We start from the raw sequence: 19,909 nt of genomic DNA, 5'->3' as shown, positions 1-19,909 counted from the left end.
CTCCCCCAGCCAGTCTCCCCTCCCCCAGCCCCATTCCAGAGCACAGATAAAAGTGAAACCCGAGCAGGGAATGTTTGTGGTGCCACCGCCAATCAAGGGCTCTGTCGCCACGGTAACGGGGACCCTGCATCAGCTCAGCAGCAGATGGTCAGTGAGCAACAGGCAGCATATGCCCCGCGCCGCCGCGGCACAGATGGAGGGTGGGCAGCACGCGGGAGCCTGGCGTTTCCCTCGCGGCCACCCATCGGCGCTGCACCGCCCGGAGATTAGCGGCTGCTCGGGGGTCTGCTGGACGTGCGACCGGGCGGCTGTCAGGAGCAGAGCCAGGCCGGGCTCTAGGGGCTCTTCCCCAAGACCAGACCGGAGCTGCCGCCGGGGCCCGAGGGTCGGGGTGGGGCAGACCCAAGGCGGCTGCACCCCCGCACGAGTGACCCAGGATGTGTCGTTTTGGAGGCCACGGCCTCACTGCCCAACACCCTCTGCATCTCGCTAGACCCGAGAGGAGGCTGCAGGGCCAGCGCCCGCCGTGCGCCCTGTGCTCAGGAGGACGCCGGGCGACAGGGTCGCCGCCAGCTGTGCGCAGCAGCTGCCTTTCCCGGAGCATTTGCTGCGCCCCAGACCCTGCCGCCGCCTCGGGCTTGTGAGGCAGGTGCGGTCACAGCTGGCCAGCCAGGGCTGGCGTCCACCCCGTCCTGGGTGGGCAGCCCCCCGAAAGGCCCCGGCCTCCAGGTCGTGCTCCCTGGGCAGTCCCGCCGACGGACGTGAGCCGGGATGTGCTCTGTAGGGCGCAGGCCCCTGGGGGTCCAGGTGAGCCCAGCTGCCCTCTGTCCTCGGCCCGCTGTGCTGACTGGGGTCCTCCCGCCTCGTCAGCCACTGGACCCTCCCACTGAGGGCTGACCCACTCTGCTGGGGCCGTGTCCAGTGCTGGTGGCCGCAGGCAGCCAGGGAGGTGCCCTCACGCCAGACACACAGGGGACCAGGTCGAGGCCGGTGGTTTCTGTCCACAACAGGCTGAAGCAGAGAGTAGCCTCCAGTGACCAGGGGCAGCTCTCAGGTCACTTCCTGCTAAGCCAGGACCAGAACCTGCCTCACTCCCAGAACCACAGCCACCTCCAGAGGGACAAAGCCACAGTCCCCCCCCACCTGCAAGGGCCCCCCCGGAACCAGCGTGTGAACCCGAGCACGCACCACAGCCGAAGACCTCGAGGACGGTGCATTCCAGGGGCCACAGCCCACCCCCCAGGTCCCAGAGGGTGTCAGTGGGCAGAGGCAGACGCTCCGGCTTGGACCTGAGGGTAGGTCCCCAGGTGACCCCAGGTGGACAGGCCCGAGGGAGCCTACCTCCTCCGCTCGAACCCTGAAGATGGAGGCCACTCTGCCGGACTCCTTGGGCACCGACAGTCACCCCAGTAACCGGCTGGGCTGCGGGTGGGGGGACAAGCGTCTTTCTCCGAGTGCACTTCGAAAACCCAGCCCCCAGAACCGGATCATCACACCCAACCGTGAATTTGGGGCTGGTTTTCCGACTACGAGGAAGAGCTAATAGCCCCACGGTGTGTGTGGACTGTGACGGGTTTTCCTGCTTTTCAGAGCCAGGCTCTGTCTCACCAGCGGCGCAGGAGGGCCCGACGGGCTGAGGGACATGCAGGCGGCCTCCTGCTCGTCCCCTCTTCTGCTGTGGGGCCGGAGAGCCCCTCCCTCGGTCCCTTCACAGCTGAGCACCCCAAACGCTAAGCAACATCTACCCCGAAGCTGACACCACCACTGGAAGCCCTGTGGGGAAGCGGCACGGGGTGAGACCCGGGACTCGGGCACCGAGAGGCGGCCGGGGAACCCACCCTGCTGACCACGCAGGACCCTGGCGACGGCAGCGGACAGCAAAGGGTTTCCGTCGATGCTCCCAGTCCTGACTATTTGAAGTCATCCCCCGCTCAGAGCTGAACCCCTTTGTCTGACGACCCTGATGGACTGGGGGGTGTTTTCAGTAGCTGTGCCGTCAAACACGACCAGACTCAGGCCTGGATGCCTCGGGCCTGGCCTGTGTCGGGCTCAGTAACTGCGACTGAACCAACTTCCCTGAACCGAACCCACACGAGACCCCCGAGGGGCCTTCATTCTGCAGACACCAGCCGGGCCCTCTCGTCTGTCAGCGGAGCGCCACAGCCCACACGTCTGGGGGGCCGTTCGCACTGTCCCTACCGGTCACCAGGCTCGGCTGTGTGATGTCAGCCGGCTCAGCGCGGCCTCAGCGTGTCCAGAAGCTCTGGGCACCGTCGTCACTCGGTAAACGTGAGCGGGTGAGCAGACGACCGGACAGGTTCCAGGGGAGTCTCAAAGGATGGGTAAAAAGACGGACGAGAGGGGTGTGGCCACGTCAATGAGAAGCAGGCACCACAGTGGAGACTCGCCAGGACACTGGTCTGTGGTGAAGGAGGCTCCGGGCGGGACTCGCTTTGCAACGGCGCTTCCACCGAGATGCCTGTGCTGACGGCCAGTGGGCAGGCAGATGCACCTCCCTGCGGAACTGGGGTGCAGCCCCTGCCCCACAAGCTGCCCTGGAGAAGCTCAGTGCACAACGTGTCACCCCGTGTCACCAGGGGGGAGGCCCGGCGACCCGTCACCCACTCCTCCCGAAGCCGAGCTCCAGGCGTCATGAACTCACTCGCGGTGCTCTCTGCAAGTCACCATGGCCGTGCCCGGCCAGGTGGGGTCCCGGAGGTGGCCTCCTCCACCATCACCCATCAGACTTCGGAACGTGTTGTTACCTGGCAGGTAACAGACTCCCTAACTGTGGTTTTCTAGGCCAGCGTTACAATTGGCTCTTTTCTTAGCAAACAGCCGGCATGAGTGGGCGCTGAGCAGCAGGACATCACTGTGGGGTCAGCACGGAGGACCAGGGCACAGGGCAGCCCAGCAGCACGCTGCGTGGGGGCGTCAGGGAGGGGCCCCGGGCAGGGGCTGGTCTGGAGAGGTGACTGCAGGGGAGGGTGAGCTCGGCCGAGCATGTCACAGCCACTGGTGGGCCCGGGGTTCCCGCCACGTGTGCCGCATGGAGCTGCTCCGGTCAGGCTGACCTCAGGTCCACTCCTCCCTGGTCAAATGGCAAGAGGGGGACCCGCTGGTGCCCCAGCTGCCTGGGCCGAGGAGCCATCTGCACAGAACATGGCCACTCACACGGGGCCTGTCCACGATGGACAGGAGGGCACCCTGCTCCCGATGAGTTACCACAGGGTCAGGCCTGCACCCGGCTCCCCCACCCACCTCTGCCCTGCGCCCTTTTCCTCTCGTCCACCCCACTGCAGGATGAGCTCTGGGTGGGCTGGACCCGGACGCCAATGCTACGTGGTAAATGGCCAACAGAGGGAGTGGCATTTGCTCCCCAGCCTCCTCCGTGCAACCACAAAGCTCCCGCGCACCCCGACCCGTGCTGTCAGACGCTCCCTCCGGGATTAACCTGGAGGGTACGGGACACAGGTCTCCCTGGTTACAGGGTGGCCTCAGGCTCCCTAGGTCCTGTCCTGTCCTCCACTGCGGGAGCAGGTCGGGTGGCGGCACAGGCCGGTGGCCTCGATGTCGCCAGACTGACAGGGGTCTGGAGGAACGAACTGCATCACCAGGACCTTCGTGTGTCCACTGGCTCAATGCGGGAGCACAGAATGGAGACCTGCCCGTCACTGTGTGTTCTCACTGCTTCGCAGAGCCCCCGGGGGTTTGGGAGCCGGACGCCAAGAAAAGCCTGTGTCAGCCTTGGCGACAGGAAGAGACGCGGCGGCTGGTGGCGGGTCAAGCCCCGCGTTCCACTGCCCTCCAACGAGGTCACAGCGAGGCCCGAGGGGCAAGCGCAGCCGGCGAGCAGGCCGAGCTCCTCCTGTGGAGCTCAGCTTCCCGAGGACAGTGCCGGGTCCTCCCGCCACCCAGCAGCTGCTTGTGGTCTGACTGGTCAGCCGGCCCACGGGACCCAGCGGGGGAGGGGCTCTGACTCCGGCTCAGCACAGACAGACGGCCCAGCTCTTCCCAGGACGGTGGGAACAAGCGAACAGACAGGCAGCAAGTTGGAGTGAATGTTTCACCACACGTAGCACAGTCCCTCTCACACCTACTCACACACACACACACACAACCACTCATACAGTCACAGTCACGACACACAAGGTGCAGACACAGAGCGCACACCCATGCGCACAGTATCACACTCACACTCACGCTCACGCTCGCACACTCACACTATGACGCCGGCGCAGGCTCCTTCCCTCCGTGTCCCTCTTCTCTTCCGGGACGGTCAGGAAACACAGCGACTTATTTTCCCTCCTAAGTTGTGGCAGATGCTGAAAGCTTGAAATTTTAAACAAAAAATGGTCAAAGAACGTGGACGTGAACATGTCCGAGCTCTCGGGCACTGGAACCGAAAGACAGTTCGCGAGTCCCCAGTGACCTTGTACTCGACCTGAGACACGTACACTGACACTGTCTCTCCTTTTCCTTTCTCCTCAGGGACACTGGACACACACCCTTGCTGCTGTGGGACCCACCGCGCAGAGAGGTCAGGGGTCCCCCCGCGGAGGCGGCGCAGGTGCTGACCAGACACCCTGCTGGCCTGAGGGAGGGGCGCACGCAGTGGGGCTCCTTGCTGAGGGTGAAGGGACGGAGGGTCTGGAGACGGGCTGTGGCTGGCGCCCTGGGCAGGGTCTCCCCGCCCTGTCCCGGCAGCACCGCGCCCCGCTCCCCCACGGCCACCGTGTCCCTCGGTGGGGCTGCAGCCAGCGCCTGTGCGAGGCCCACATTTGACCACAGGCTGCTGCTCGCCCAGAGACACTGGGGCTGTGGCAACAGCCCGTCTGTTGAGATTTTGTCTTCATTTCACTTAAACGCTGATGTCTCAGGTTAAAAGCTGCACTAAAAAAGCTCTGGGCACAAGGGAGCAAACGCATGTCTGACATGTTTAAACGCTGCTCTTTCCAAGGGTGTGCACAGGACTCACGCGTGGACCCTGCAGGGAAGCAGATCTGTCCACTGAAGAGGCAGAGAGCGGGAGGTGGCCCAGCCTTGCTGCCAGAGCCCACAGGTGACTTGTGGGTCTCACCTGGCCCCTAAGATCCCCCATGTTCCTTTCGAGTCTAGTACCGAGTGACAGGTCCACACGAAAACAGACGTGAAGCAGGTGGTCTCGTTTTCTCGTGAGTGACAACAGGCTGTTGCACTGGGCACTGCACCCCAGACTATGTGCACCGCAGACCTCGTCACAACAAAGGGGAGACCCAACCCCAGTCGGGGTGTCTGTGCAGAGTAAGGCAGGTGACGTGTGGCCCCTTGTGGGCCGTGTCACCTTGAATGTGGTCTGAGCGAAGCGGTGGCCACAAACCAGGGGTCCCCACCCACCCACAGAAAACTCTGCCCTTGTGACCAGCGACATTCCGACACATTTAAACGAGGGATCCAACCAGAGGAGCCGTCTGCACCGTAGCCTGACAAGGGCCCTTCTGCCAGGGACTTGGCTGCACTGAAGGAGTGAGTTGTGTGGTCACATTTCAGCCTCAGTGTGATGAGTTCGAGACCCGCTGACAGCAGACACGCGTGTTGGTGGCCCCCACGTGGCTGCGGGTTTCTCTCCAAGCTCATCAGACCAGGAGCTGTGATGACTGCCCAGCCCTGGGGCCCACACCGGAGGGTGTCTCCCTTCTCCCCCCAAAACACATCCCCACGGTGTCTCCACACTCACAACCATCTCTTCGAGGACAGCTCCTCTGTGGGTGAAGCTGCAGGGACGCCGTGGGCGACAACAGTGTCTCACGAGCACCCTCCTCCGACCACTGTCCGCAGGGGGAAGTGAAGACACACATCACGCCCAGTTCTACCACACCCGTGCCCAGGGGTGATGCGAGAAAAACACACATCACGCCCAGTTCCATCACGCCCGTGCCCAGGGGTGATGCGAGAAAAACACACATCACGCCCAGTTCCATCACACCTGTGCCCAGGGGTGATGCGAGAAAGACGTGTTTTATTGTGTCTGACGGTCCACGAACAGATGTGAGGATCCACATTCCACATCCCAGTGTTACACGAATTTCTCCAGCTGTGAAAGGGTCCTGGCTGTTCTGCAGACGCATCAGGTGGACCACCTGGAACACAAGTGGGCGGCCATGGGAGTCAGCCTGGGACAGGGAGGGTCACTCCTCCCGCTGCCCCGAGGAGGACGCGTCCCCAAGTGGAGGGGCTTTTGAGGAAGCGAGGGGTCTGTCAGCTGCAGCTCCCTGACAGGATGCAGCCTAGGGTGTGTGCGCGCAGATGTAAGTGTGGGGTGTGTGTCGTGTGCTTACGTGAGTGTGGGTTGGTGTATGAATGGTTGTATGTGTGTAGCTATGTGGTTGTGGTGTGTGTGTCGGTGTGTGTGCTGTGTGTGTATGGTTGTGTCTTATATGTGAGTGTAGGGCTGTGTGTGTGTGTAGGTGCGTGTGTGTGCACACCCAGCAGCAATCCGAGGATCTGGACCAGAAGCTGGAGAACAATTCCCGTGAGTACCTGCTGCCTGACTCCGGCAGGAGCTGAGGCCCTGCCCCCAGGTCCCCTCACCGAGTGCACTGCTGTGACCATCAGCACTGACCCACTTGCTGACCCAAAGGTCACGTCTCCAGCCGAGCTCACTGATCTGGCCTCACTCACAGGTGCTCATCTGGGCCGACACACGCTTGGTGCCCAGTGTCGTCCGTACCTGGAGGTTAACCCCTTGGAGAGAGAGGAAGCCGCTGCCCTTCTGAAGAGCCCCCCGCCCTCTCCTCCCACCCTCAGTCGAGGCTCTGGCGCCAGCGTCTACGCTGCCAAGCTCCTGCTGTGACCCGCAGCCACTTTCCTGGACGCCTAACAGCAGCCAGCCCTGGGGGTGAGATGGAGCGTGTGCTTCCCGTGTGTCCGCAGACGCCGCATCTATATAGATTCTCCTCCCGGCCTGCTCGGGGAGACAGCACTGTCTTCCCTGAGAAAGTGGGGAGCAGAGAGGCCAGAGGTGCAGCCCGAGACCACACCCAGAGCGGGCAGCAGAGCAAAACCTGAACCCTAGTTTCCATCTGACTCCAATTCAGCCAGAGGGCATGGGCACCTCACTCCCACGCACCAGGGTGACCGCTGGTCTCCATTCCCTCCTTCCCTCGCATCCCCCCAGTCAGTGGCACTGAAATCGCAGCGATGCAGTCAGAGCCTGGGGTCACTGTGGGGCACCTCTCTGGCCTCCCACAGCCCAGCGGCGTTGTCTCGGCTCTTCCTAAGTGCCCCTGCCCTGTGCCGACCCGTCCAGGATGCTGACCCCGAGGTGCAGAGCGGAGGCTGCAGGGACCCGCCACGCGACACAGCCCTGCACAGGTGTCCAGTCCCTTTCCAGAGCCTGACTTTCCAACATGAGCGGGCGCTCGAGAGGTGCCAGGCATTTGAGAAAAATCCGAAACAGAAACAAGGACCCCCCCACACACACGGGGGGGGGGGGCTCGGAAGATAGTCGATGAAGAAGAAAACAAAGACCACTGGTGCAATGAGCTCACTGCCGCAGGAAGGGGCTGGGTCACGAACCCGAATGCTACGCTGTGAAGGAGACCTGAGCGCTCAGGATCGAAGGATAGAGACTGGAGAACAGAAAAAACAAGTGAAGATGAGACCGAGGACATTTCCCACAAAGTGGGGGACAAGACACAAAGTGGGGGGACAAGACACAAAGTGGGGGGTCTCACCCGCAGACAGAGGAGCGCAGGGAAGTGAAGGGAGAACATCGCGGACGTGGGAGGTGGGGGCCCCGGCGCACCTGTGCTCGGTGCTGGGCACTGGGCTCTGGGAGCTGGTGGGGCCCCCGGGACAGCAGCACCCCCCCCCCATCCTTGCTCTTCACAGGCCGGAGACGCCCTCAGTCTTGAGATTCCCGACGAGACGCCCGTAAGGCAATGGGCTCTTGCAGCCGATGCCACTGCTCTGGCCCTGGCCCAGGACCTCGCCCCCGGCCGGCGCCGGCCCGACTGCGTGTCCTGTGCTGCGTCCTCACCGGAGCCCGTGACCTTGGAGATGCAGGTTCACTCTCCATCCGATCGTGGAAGCTCTCAGCCGTTGTTGCTGGAAACACTCTCCCCCTTCTCCTCGCTGAGGGACAGCGTGTGCGGCACACAGGTCCCCGAGGCTCTGCTCACTTCTCTTCATTCTTCAGTTTTTGTTTTTCTGGTTCACTAACTTCAAAAGTCCCATCTTCGAGTTTGTGTAATTTTTCTCCGCCTGCTGAACCCTGTCACAGCCCCTCCCATGAATTTCTCATTTCAACTATTGTACATTTCAGCACCGTAGCCTTTTTGGTTCTGTTTCTGTGCAAAGTGCCGCTGGAGTTCTGACAGGAATTGCACTGAATCGGTAGATTGCTTTGGGCAGTGTGGACAGTTTAACAACATTAATTCTTCTACCCATCTGCCCATCTATTTGTATCTTCTTCAACTTTTTAAATCCATGTTTTATAGTTTTCAGTCTCCTGATCCTTCCCTGCCTTGGTTACATTAATTTCTAAGTATTTTATTCTTTTTGATGCGATTGTAAATAGGGTTGCTTTCTTAACTTATTTTTAAAGAGAGTTGGTTTGTATCCTACGGCTCCACGGAATTCTTTCAGTGGTTCTGACACTTTGGAGGCGTCTAGGGTTTTCTCTACATGAGATCATGTCATCTGCAAGCAGATGTCACCCTCTCCGAGACCCGAACGCCTTCCACTTCCTCTACTGCCGAGGGCTCAGGCTGGCCGGGCCGGGCGTGCTGGGCAGATGGGGAGCCGGCACCTGCTCGGGCCTGACTCACAGGAGGTTCCTGCCGTCGCTGCAGGAGACGTGAGCACCGGGTTTCACGAGGCTCTGACTGTGCTGAGGTGTGTTCCTTCTACACCTAATTTGGTGAGTTTTACCACGAAGGGATGTTGAATTTTGTCAATATATAAAGAACATATTTAAAGAACTGAACAGAGAAACAGAAAACAATGTAACAGCAGAGAACTTTAACGCCCTGATCGCAGTGACGGGCCGATGTCCAGCCTGCGCATCAGCAAGGGGACACGGCTCGCAGACGGACGGACGCACCCTGCCCGTAGAGGCAGCCGCTCCTCGAGCACAGCGCTCCGGGCGTGAGACTGGGTCACAGACGGACGGACGCACCCCGCCCGCAGAGGCAGCCGCTCCTTGGGCGACAGTGCTCCGGACGTGAGACTGGGTCACAGCAGCAAAGTTCTGAACCAGTGGATGGAAACTTCCCAGGTCAGCGCAAGTAAAACCGCACACGCTTGACCAGCCAAGGGGTCAAGGAAGAAATAAAAAGTATGTTTAGACAAACAAGCACAGATATAACCCACAAACCTACAGGGCGCAGCTCTAGAAGGAAGTTCGCAGCGACCAGGGCCCACACGAAGGGAAAGGAATGGTCTCAAACAGCCTGACCTGGCACTCTCGGGAGTAGAAACAGCAGACTGAAGCCCAAAGAGAGCACAGGCAGGAGCAGAAATAAATGATATACAGACAAGAAACAATAACAAAAGATCAACAAAACTAAGTTGGTTTTTTTGAAGAGATAAATAAAACTGACAAAACTAACCAAGAGACAAAGAGAGATGACTCAAGTAAATAAAACGACAAACAGAGCAGACATCACAACTAACGCAGAGACGCCGCGCCCTCCACACCGCACTGGGCTGGCAGAGATGGACACACTCCTTGAAACACGAACCTGCCAGGACTCACGACGGGACAGAAATTCCAAACAGGCGAATCAGTGAGAAAGGAGACTGAAGTCGTCAGAACCTCCGGAAACACAAGTCCAGGCCCAGACGGCTTCAGTGGTGAGTTCTACCTTCTCCAACCCTTTTCCGAGGCCAGTGGCCCCCGGACCAGACAAGGTCACGGTGAAAAGGACATCACAGGCCAATACCCCCGACAAACACGCGCAGGAACCCCCAGAAAACATGGGCACACCCAGGGAGCAGCACAGCTCGGGCCAGGGCCCAGGGCCCAGGGCCGACCCTGCGGCCACGCGGCGGGACACGCGCGGCGTCTCGGCACAGGTGGAGTCAGCAGGTGACGAACTCAACTCCTCCTCAGAGACCCGGCGTCCTGGGTGGTGACATGGGCTCTAAACGATCAGAGAAATGTGAAGTCGTATCTAATTCTGAGCAACAAGCACACTGTCGTACTTTCACTGTAAGACTGGTCCATGGGACTTCACGGAGGGCTGACTGCAGACAGGACTTGGGAGGCGGCGTTGGCTTTCACCCCCTCAGAGGCACAGCTGAGCTGGTAACTGGAGAGGGTCGTACTACAACCCGCAGCTGAAAGCCATGAGGAAAACGACTGTCCCGGGGTCACACACAGCCTACGGGACAAGAACATCACTTCAACACTGGAAACTGTCCGGAGCAGCCGTGGTCTCAATGAGCAGAACTGAAGGGACAGAATGTCAGGACTCGGACGGAACACGTTCCTGAGAGGGACTGAAAGGCCCGTTTCCAGAGCTGGGAATGAGGCTGTGGTCCCCCAGACACGCACGACCAGGGACCCGCAGGAGGCCGTGGGCCGTCTCACACGGAGAAACACCACAGTGAGCCACCTGCAGTCTGCACCTGTCCCGGCAGCAGCCAGACAGGGCTCAGGACAGAAAGAGCCTGGAGCTGTGCAGCCCCGTGCGGCAGGGCAGGGGCACCCCAAAGTGCACCAGCTGGGCGCCGACTCTGCAGAGGGTGCTCTGTTGGAAGGAGGACCCGGAGAAGCCCGGCTGCCGTGAGGCGCCTGACCTCACTCTGACCACCAGCCCTCCGGAGGCTGCTGGGCGAACATCAGCTCTTGGGCTGTGGAGGTCCCTCCACACAGAGGGCTGCTCAGGACTCACATCGCTGTGTCTGAAGCTGCAGACGCACTGCTCGGGACACAGGTCAGGCTGACCCGACTCTGCTTCTCTCCCTTCAAGGCTTCCTGCCTGTGCCTGGTGCCGGGCTGGGGCCCCAGGCCTGAGCTGCAGCACAGACGGGGCTGGACCCGGCAAACAGTGACAGGGACCCAGGGGCCACCCTGGGCGTGACCCAAGGCAGAACCTCCCCGACTCCCACCTAACTCTCCCCGGTAAGGGAGGGAGAGGCTGCTGCTGCTTCTGCACAAACACTTCTGAGGACAGACGCTCGAGCTGGAGACATGACTGAGCTGGGAACTGAGGGTGCACAGGACCCGGGGGAGATGCTCAGGACTGTGCCAGCGCCACCCCTTCAAGCTGGGCGTGAGAAGGATGTTCTCTTGACTGACAGCAAGGCCTGCAGGGCGGCGTGTGGTCTGATGGCCGAAGGAGGGTGACACGGTTTCAAGTCCTGACTCGTCATCTGCTCTCCCCACACTTTTTCTGGAGAAAACACTTTCCTTAAAACCAAGCTAATTTAGGTGCAGGCCGGCAGGACCTAACATCTGGCCCTTGACATGGACGTCTTGTTATAAAGACATGTTTCCCTTCGCCTCTGGGGAAGCAGACTCCCCGACGTGTAAGCGGTGACTCACCCAGAGGACGACGCGTGTCTCCTCCACGGGTCGGACTCGTGCTGTCTGTTTCCTGTACCAAACGAGAAGCAGAGCCACCACTGAGAATGAGCCTGAGCCCACACAGGAGAAACTGCGCACCCCTCAGCCCGCACCAGACCACCTGCCGAGCTGCCTGCGGCGCTGCTCCCGCGTGGCCCTGGCCCTGGACTTCCGCCCTCAACAGTGCAGCAGCAGGAAGCGATTCCTCGGGCAGCACAGGGAGCAGGAGGGGCCGTGTCTGCCTGCCCGGCAGCCATGCTGCCAAGGGAGCCTGGGAGGGAGCGTCCCGGGCGGACAGCCCACAGGGACATGCTGCCAAGTACTGAAGAGGCACCGCGGGGCCCTCTCTGCAGCTGAACCGGGGCTCCTGTCCGGGCCTGGTGCCTTCCCCCAGACAGGGCCACCCGACACGTGAAAGAGGTGATTCCTTCGACAGATCATACTTTTCCCACTAAATCTGTCAGCTTCTGCCGGGATGACACCCGCCCTCCGGGGGGCAGTGGGGTCTTTGATGCTCACACCTCTCCCGAGTGTGAGGCTCCCAGGACCCTGGCCCCACCCTTGTTATTACAGGTGATCAGAGGCGCTTACAACCGGCCAGCCTCCCACAGAATCACCCCAGGGAAGTGAGAATCTGGAGAAATCACAGGCCAGTTGGTAGCTACTGACTGTGGAATTTCACACCTCATTTCCCGCCACCAAGGACGCCTGCAGCTTTGATGCCCCAGCTCCCTGCTCCCCGCCCAGGTCCAGCAAAGTGCTTCCCAGGAAGGAAGAGCCGGAGCAGAGGTCTCCCCACTGCAGGTCCTCACCCCCACCCCGGGACTTCCCAACTTTGTCGCCAAAGGGAGACAAACCCAGGAAAAAATGTGCTGGCCAAGCCAAGAGGACATAATCCAATCGTGGCAATTAAAAGTAACAGGGTGGGTTACCTGACCTGAAAAAACGTGTTCCAGTCACAACACACGACTGTGTGCTTGGGAAACACGTGCTCAACCCAGCGAGCACTTCTGCAGAGGGGGTGGGCGCACACAGCAGCCCGCCCTTGCGGGGTCACCGGGGCAAGCCCGCACCCGCACTCACCGCCCAGACACTCCCTCCACGCGCAGATCCTCAGCTCCACTGTCACCGAGGTCGCCCCCGCCAGCGTTCTGGCCCCGACACGACCCGTGAAGGACACGGGACAGTCTCCACCCTGATTCCCTGGAGCCACTGGCTCCTTGCTTCCAGGGGTGTGTGCCCAGGTCCTGACGTGCACACAGTCTGGAGGGCCCTGGCGCTGCACACGGGCGTTGGGGCGGTGTGGCAGGGGCCAGAGCTGGAGGGGGACCGTCACCAGGTCAGGATGGAGAGCCGGCGTCCACCAGGCCCTGGCTGTGCACACCGCTGTGCCGAGACGCACTGGGTCGGGGACAGGGCGCAGCAGACAGCTCGCTGGCACCAGGGCGGCCCCTCCCTCCACCACAGCCCCTCCCACAGGGAGCTCGCACCAGCTCCGGGGGCAGAGGTCAGAGAAGATGGTCCTGCCACAGACTGACTGGTCCCCTCAGCCCAGCCGCCAGAGCAGAGGGCCGGCCCCCGCCCGCCCGGCCCCTCAGGTCCCCCCAGTCCTCCTCAGTCCCCAGGGCGCTGCTGCTCCTCCGACTGGCTCACAGCTCAGCTCTCCTCCCACCTCCACCCACGGTCTCAGCCCGACCTCCTCACCCGAGGAGAGACCCACGGAGCAGTGCGTGGGAACAAGGGCCCGTGGCATCTGGGTGTCTGAAGCCGCCTGTCAGGGAGGGACCCGCAGGCGCCGCACCACAGCGGCAACAAGCTTCCCTGGCAGGAACTGGGCTGAATGTCTGCTCGTCTGCCTTTCTGAAGTGTGTTTTTATTGCTTTTTTAGAGAGAAAGGAAGGGAGAAAAACCTAGAAACATCGATGTGAGAGAGAAACACGGATCGGCTGCCTCCCGCACGCCCTGCACCGGGGATCGAGCCCGCAGCCCAGGCATGCGCCCAACCGGGACCTCTCATGGGCGACGCTCAGTCCACTGAGCCACACCGGCCGGGCTGCTCGTCCACTTTTCATCGACATGAGAACCAGAACTTTCCAGACACAGATCTCGAAGAAGCCTCTTTGTTTACAAGAAGAGGTGCCCTCCTCCCATGTGAGCCCGCCTGCCATCTCTGTCCCACGAGACAGCCCACACTCACAGCGTCCCCCTGGTGTTCACAGGATGGCCTCTGCGGGGTGCAGCTGATGGTCAGGGTGACAGGCCACACAGTCAGGCTCTAGCTGTCTGCTTTGTTATGTACACATTTATTCTTTTAATCCCTACCTGAGGATATTTTCCTATTTATCTTCAGATATAGGGTGGGAGGAGGAGAGAAAGGGATAGAGATAAACGTGATGTGAGAGACAGTGACTGGTGCCCTCCCGCACGACCCAACCAGGGCCGGAGACCAAACTGAAACCAAGCTACGTGCCCTTGACCGGAACCAAACCTGCAACTCCTGGTCTGCGGGCTAACGTTCTGACTTCTGAGCCAAAGCGGCTAGGGCTGTTCTCATTCTTCTCCATCATGAAAGAGTGAATCACAGAACAGCCCCCGAGGCTGGACGCCCACTGCGGGGCTGGCAAAGTCAAGGGAGACCCGTGGGCTTCACCACAGGCCTGTGCCCAGAGGGTGTCGGCCACACCGAACTCACGGCCTCTCCAGCCCATGCCCGGCCCCCACCTGCAGCCCTCACCACCCGAACTTGCCGCTATCGGTCTTCCCTGACTTCCTAAGACCCAGCGGGGAGGAAAACGAATGAGCTCAAGCCAAGCTCACCATTGCCTGCCACACTGGCCACGTGGGGACACCTAGCGGAAGAGGTCCCTCAGAGGACACACACGTGAGTTCTGGAGGGAAGGACACAGCCTGCACACCAGGCTGCCCGCGGGGCGGCCACTGGGTTTCCAGCACTCGGGCTCTGCTGTCCGGGGAAAGCAGGTGCATTCTGAGCCTCAGCCATAGGGCCAGGGCCTGGGCCGCCTGACCCCTTGACTGCAAGGTGATGAGGTGTGCGAGGTCCTGGGCTCAAACAGAGAAAACAGGCCGAGCTCTGCTCCTAGGTCCACACACGTCTACTCCGACGGGTCTGGCACCGGGTAGACCACCCCAGCACAGCCCCACCAAAGGCACGCTCTGAGCGCCAACTGAGGACACACCTGCCCCCAGCGTGGCTGCTCGTGCCGCGCCTGATGCCGACACGGCGTCACTGGGGGAGACCCCTCCTCTGTCCCCAGCTGGCACACCCGGTCAGGGAACCTTCTCGGGACCTGGGCTTAAAACAGCGGAGAAGGGAGGACACGAGCTCCCCCTGGCTGGCCACGGGCGCTGGTCCAGGTCCTTTCTCTCAGAAGCACCTGCACCCTGTGCACCGGGGAAGGCCTGTCACCTTAGAGCTAGAAATTCAGCACTGTCCCCAGGCAGCTCCACCGCCCAGCTGCAGGGGCCCATCCGATGCCGAGTGTCCATGGCTGCAGGGCCCACACGGCCGAGCCCTGGGGGGCTGGCGCATCCGGGCTCACGACGACACGTGACCTGCACATGGCAAACAGGTATGCGGAGTGGGCCCCTCATGGCAGGGACGGCTCAGGGGTCGTGTCTCATTTGTGAGGCCTCTGCACATTTGGGGGGCAAGGGTGAGAAATAATAAATCACATTATATTACAGGTGTTTTGTATCTGAAAGGATAAAGTAGTAAGTCTTGGGTCAAAAGTCTAGTTTGGCCCTTGAAACCAAGGAGTCTGAATCTAACCACGGACGAGGTCTCCTGTGCACGGGGCTGAGGGCATGGCTCCTGTCCCTCCCGGGTCCTGGGGGGCTCTGTGGGCACAGCCAGTCATGAAGCCATCAACACGCCACTCTCGCTGGACAGCACACTGCTTGAGCCTGTTCCGTTAGAAGGACGTGTGTGACCTTAACGAGCGCCTCCCTTTGAGTGGTTGTAGAAGCTGGGCCTTGAACAGATGAATGACTGACAGAAAACAGTGAGCAGGAGGAGAGATGAACCAGCAACGAACTCAGAGACATCACTGCGTCCTGTCCACTCCCTGGGAAATCACAACCTCTTCTAAAGCAAGAGAGCCGCCCCAAGAATATCCATGCTGACCGAGACCACGTGGGCAGCGCCCTCTTACCTGGGCCCTGGTCTCTCCAGTGCTGTCCTGGGCCTGAGCGACTGTGCCCGGAGCTGGTCCTGTGGGAGCCGGATCCCTGTCTTCCCCACCGCCCTGCGGGGACACATCGGCATGTTAGCAAACTACACCACGGCATGGCACGTGTGAGCCTGCAGCAAGGGTCGGCAGTTTTCAGACATCTGGTGTCTCCAACATCAAAGGGGAGCCATGAAAATGCAGACACAGGGCCCAGTGCCGGTGGCGGGTGGTGGTGGTGGGGGGCCTTGCCTCGGTGGCGGGAAGCAGCCTGAGGACACGGGTGTTCTGTGAGGTCCCCGTCCAGGCAGGGCCCTCCACGGTCAGTCTGATGGACTCTGCCTCCCTGGGGCCAGCTTCCTGACCAGCACACCTGCCACCAGTGTGCAGGGACTTCGTGTGCCAGACCCACCTCCACCAGCTGACTGCACACATGCGTTCTCACTACAAACTCCCTCTCAGCTCCTGGCCCTGCCACCTCCACCACGGGTGAGGATTAGGGTTTAACACAGAAGGTCCGACTAGGTCTCACTTGCATGCACTTTAAAAACCACCTTGATGCTTCATGGTGACCCACAGAGAAAGGAAGTGCCCGGTACAGTGAGCGGGCTCCACACAGAGGGAGGTCCTGCCTCGGGCGCACACTCCTGCCCGGCCGCAGCGGGAGCCTGCAATGCACAGAGCATGCTCTGGCACATGGGCTCCACTCCCATGAGACGGTGAGGCCTGGTGTGTGCAGGTGCAGGTGTGCAGCGTGAACAAATACAGGTGTGCAGTGTCAATACATACAGGTGTGCAGCGTGAACACATACAGGTGTGCAGCGTGAACACATATGTGTGCAGCGTGAACATACACACGTGCAGGGTGAACACATACAGGTGTGCATTGTAAACACACAGTGTGAACATATACACGTGTGCACTGTGAACACGTGTGCAGTGCGAACACATACACGTGTGCAGGGTGAGCATATACACGTGTGAAGTGCGAATATATATGTGCAGTGTAAACATACAGGTATGCAGTGTGAACAGATACAGGTGTGCAGTGTGAATACACAATGTGCAGTGTGAACACACAGGTGTGCAGTGTGAATATAGGTGTACAGTGTGGATATACACACGTGTACAGGTATAAATATATACATATGTGCAGGTGTGCAGTGTGAAAGTATAAATATATACATGTGTGCAGTGTGAACATATACGCGTGCAGTGTGGACACACGTGTGCAGTGTGTGTGGGCAGTACGCACAGGTACATGTGAAGTATGCAGATGTGTGACTCCTGGCTCCCCCTGCACTGCCACCAGGACTGACCACACAACCCTCCTTCCTCCCCTGGGCGAGCCCCGTCCCCCACCTTGGGCCCAGCATCCCTGCAGTCAGCAGAGGGAGCCCCCCCCCACCCCCATCTCAGGCCCGGTGTCCCTGCAGTCAGCAGAGGGAGCCCCCCCCATCTCAAGACCAGTGTCCCTGCAGTCAGCAGAGGGAGCCCCCCACCCCCATCTCAAGCCCAGTGTCCCTGCAGTCAGCAGAGGGAGCCCCCCCCATCTCAAGCCCAGTGTCCCTGCAGTCAGCAGAGGGAGCCCCCCCCATCTCAAGCCCAGTGTCCCTGCAGTCAGCAGAGGGAGCCTCCCGCCCCCCCTCAAGCCCGGTGTCCCTGCAGTCAGCAGAGCTGCTCCCTGAAAGCAGGGCTCTGATCTTGTCCCTTCAAAAACCCTCCACGGCCCCCCACCTTGCTGTGGGTAATCATATCAACACTGACTAGTCTCCCAGTCTTGTTCCTACTTACCCCCCAGCTTTTCCTCCTGTTCCCATTAGATTCACACAAATCTGACCACAGCTTTTCAGAAAGTAGACTTTTCTGCTGCAGCTTAAGCTCTTTCTTCCTTTGCAATGTCCCTTCATCCACCACACACTCAAATTACACTGAGCCCCAAGGCTTCACTCAAGTGCCACTTTCTCCACTGAAATCTCCACGGTCAAGTGTGGTGACCCACCAGTCCCTCCACACTAGCTGTCTGGAGTCCAGTGAAGCTCCTACTGCACCTGGACCCACTGAAACTCATCGCCCAGCTCCCTGCCCGACGGGACCTCGGCATCCAAGCCCGAGCGGGTGAGCTCAGAGACTCAGGACAGAGGTGAGCAGCAAGTCCCCAGGGGCACAGCACCTGGTCCCCGGCTCAGGGGCAGCTGGGGCAGGCAGGCCGTGGGAGTGGGCAGCTGTGCAGCCCTGTGCCCAGGAGGGTCGTCCAGACTGCCGTGTGGAGACGTGGGCGCAGGGTGGCTGTGGAGAGCAGAGACCCGAGGGCTCCCTCCAGACCTGCTGGGGACGGGAGTCACAAGGGGCCTGTGCTTCCTCCTGCAAAGTGACGGGAGCACACACAGGACCTCGAACTGGGTCTGTGCAGAGGCTAATGACTGAGGACAAAAGGCCCAGTGTCCACAGGTTCTAAAGGGACTCGTGTGTCTGGTTCTGCTGAGTAACGTGGAGAACACGACAGAACACCCAGCCTGCCCCTGGGTACGCGCATTCGTTAGGAAGTGATCGAGTCAGACTTCCTGTGAGGACTGGAAGCGACTGAGCTGCAGCAGGAAGCCACAGGCCGTCTGAACCAACTACCACGCACCGTCCTCGAGTCGCCGGAACGCAGCGGGAGGCTCAGGTGTGGGCTCCAAGGGACAGCTTGCGCCCACCAACTGCAAGTTCCCGGCCACCTCACTGGGGGTGGAGCCCTGCTGCCCTGTGCCGAGTGAAGCTGTGCTTGGGTCTCACAGTCTGCCTGCCGCAGGAGGGAGGTCCCAGCGCTCAGGGCAGGGTGAGGAGGGAGCCTGGCCCTGTCCTCGCCCCAGGTGCTGCCCTGCAGTCAGATCCACATGGGCACCTGGCAGGACCTGACCTCATAACATGAAGGTGGAGTAACATGTGCAAGACGGACACCAGGCAGAGCTGGGGACAGCCCAGTGGGGAGGAGGCGGGGTGAACTCTCTTAACCACCAAGAAAGCAAAAGGGGCTGCCATAGTCACAGGTGTGGATTCCAACCAAATGAGGCCATGAAATAACGAAAGCATCTCGCTGACAGAGTCAGCGGTGAGCAAGGTGCCACTGTCACTGGTGGACCAGGAGCCCCAGATACGGCGCACACCCTGCCACCCACGGCCAGTCAGTCAGCCAGGGCTGGGGAGGTGCCTGAGACAGGGCTCTCCAGCCCTGCTGGTGCAGGTGTCACGTGATTCAAGCTGTTTAGAAAACAAACTGGTAACATGTATCCAGATCCGGTTACATTTCGATCTATGATTCTGTGAACTACTGTACTCTAATCTGAAGAAATGACATACATAAAAGCAGTATGTATAACGAGAAAAAGAGAGCAACCTCAGAGCTCAAGGTGGGGACCTTGAAGTGAACAAGGGCCGGGGGGGGGGGGGGGGGGGGCGGGGCAGTGTTTCGGCTGCTCTGTGTCCTGACCGTGCTCACGGCTCACGCTGAGCTCAGCGCTACCTGGGACAGTGGACACAGGCACTGCAGAGTGCGTACCCGCCCAGTCATCTTTAGGTTGCAGAACGAAAGGCATTTACATTTCCTGTTTAATTACTCTCTGTGTTCCCGGTTGTTAACACATGTTCATCGTGAGAAACGACAAACCACGTCCACCACAAACATCAGCCCACAGGGCCTGTGTGCGGGGCCCCGGGAAGTGGCCCTGCGCCCAGAGTAGCTCCTGATGAGCAACCACTGCGGAGCCCTCGAGTGTCTCTCCTGCTGGAGCCCACATCTGAGCAGCCAGGTGGCAACCAATCGCTTCCACTTTGTTCTCCAGCCTGCCCGAGCCCCACACCTACCTGAGTGGTGCGGCTGCCGCAGCCGCCTGCTGACCACACGCCTGTCCTCCCGCAGGCAGGCCTTGCACACGACGGACTTCAGCTGGTGGAACCTGGTGAGCCACGACCTCTGCAAACAGACCAGGATCAGACACGGCAGGCACCTGGAGAGGCGACGGGGACAGTCCCCTCGGGCTCTGGAGGGCGGCCGTCAGCCGTCACCTGACTGGCTCCCCGAGTCCCGGACAGTAACACTAGCAGCTGTGTCTTCTGCAGGTCACACTGTCACTTCTAAACCCTCCATGCTGGGCGGTGACACCGGGGTCACTGCACAGAGCCTGGA

The 19,909-nt window shown here is 60.6% G+C and overlaps 1 protein-coding gene across 3 annotated transcripts in view; it reads right to left on the bottom strand.

Moving 5' to 3' along the window:
* Positions 1-5,981: 5,981 nt before the first annotated feature.
* FAM120B (family with sequence similarity 120B) overlaps positions 5,982-19,909 on the bottom strand; it is a 45,430-nt gene continuing 31,502 nt past the window's right edge. For 2 of the 3 annotated variants that reach the window (XM_036248960.1, XM_036248962.1), the window contains exons 8-11: positions 19,588-19,696; positions 15,727-15,819; positions 11,534-11,585; positions 10,202-10,367 (exon numbers count right to left, since the gene is read on the bottom strand). In XM_036248960.1, coding sequence (XP_036104853.1) covers positions 10,217-10,367; positions 11,534-11,585; positions 15,727-15,819; positions 19,588-19,696 — 405 coding nt within the window. In that variant the 3' untranslated portion in view covers positions 10,202-10,216. Of the gene's footprint in view, positions 6,120-10,201; positions 10,368-11,533; positions 11,586-15,726; positions 15,820-19,587; positions 19,697-19,909 lie in introns of those variants that run through there. The other variant, XM_036248961.1, reaches the window with a different exon arrangement.

The sequence above is a fragment of the Molossus molossus genome, unplaced genomic scaffold (assembly GCF_014108415.1).
Source record: "Molossus molossus isolate mMolMol1 unplaced genomic scaffold, mMolMol1.p scaffold_m16_p_8, whole genome shotgun sequence".
Classification (NCBI taxonomy): domain Eukaryota; kingdom Metazoa; phylum Chordata; class Mammalia; order Chiroptera; family Molossidae; genus Molossus; species Molossus molossus.
This window is presented reverse-complemented; position numbering and strand designations above follow the sequence as displayed.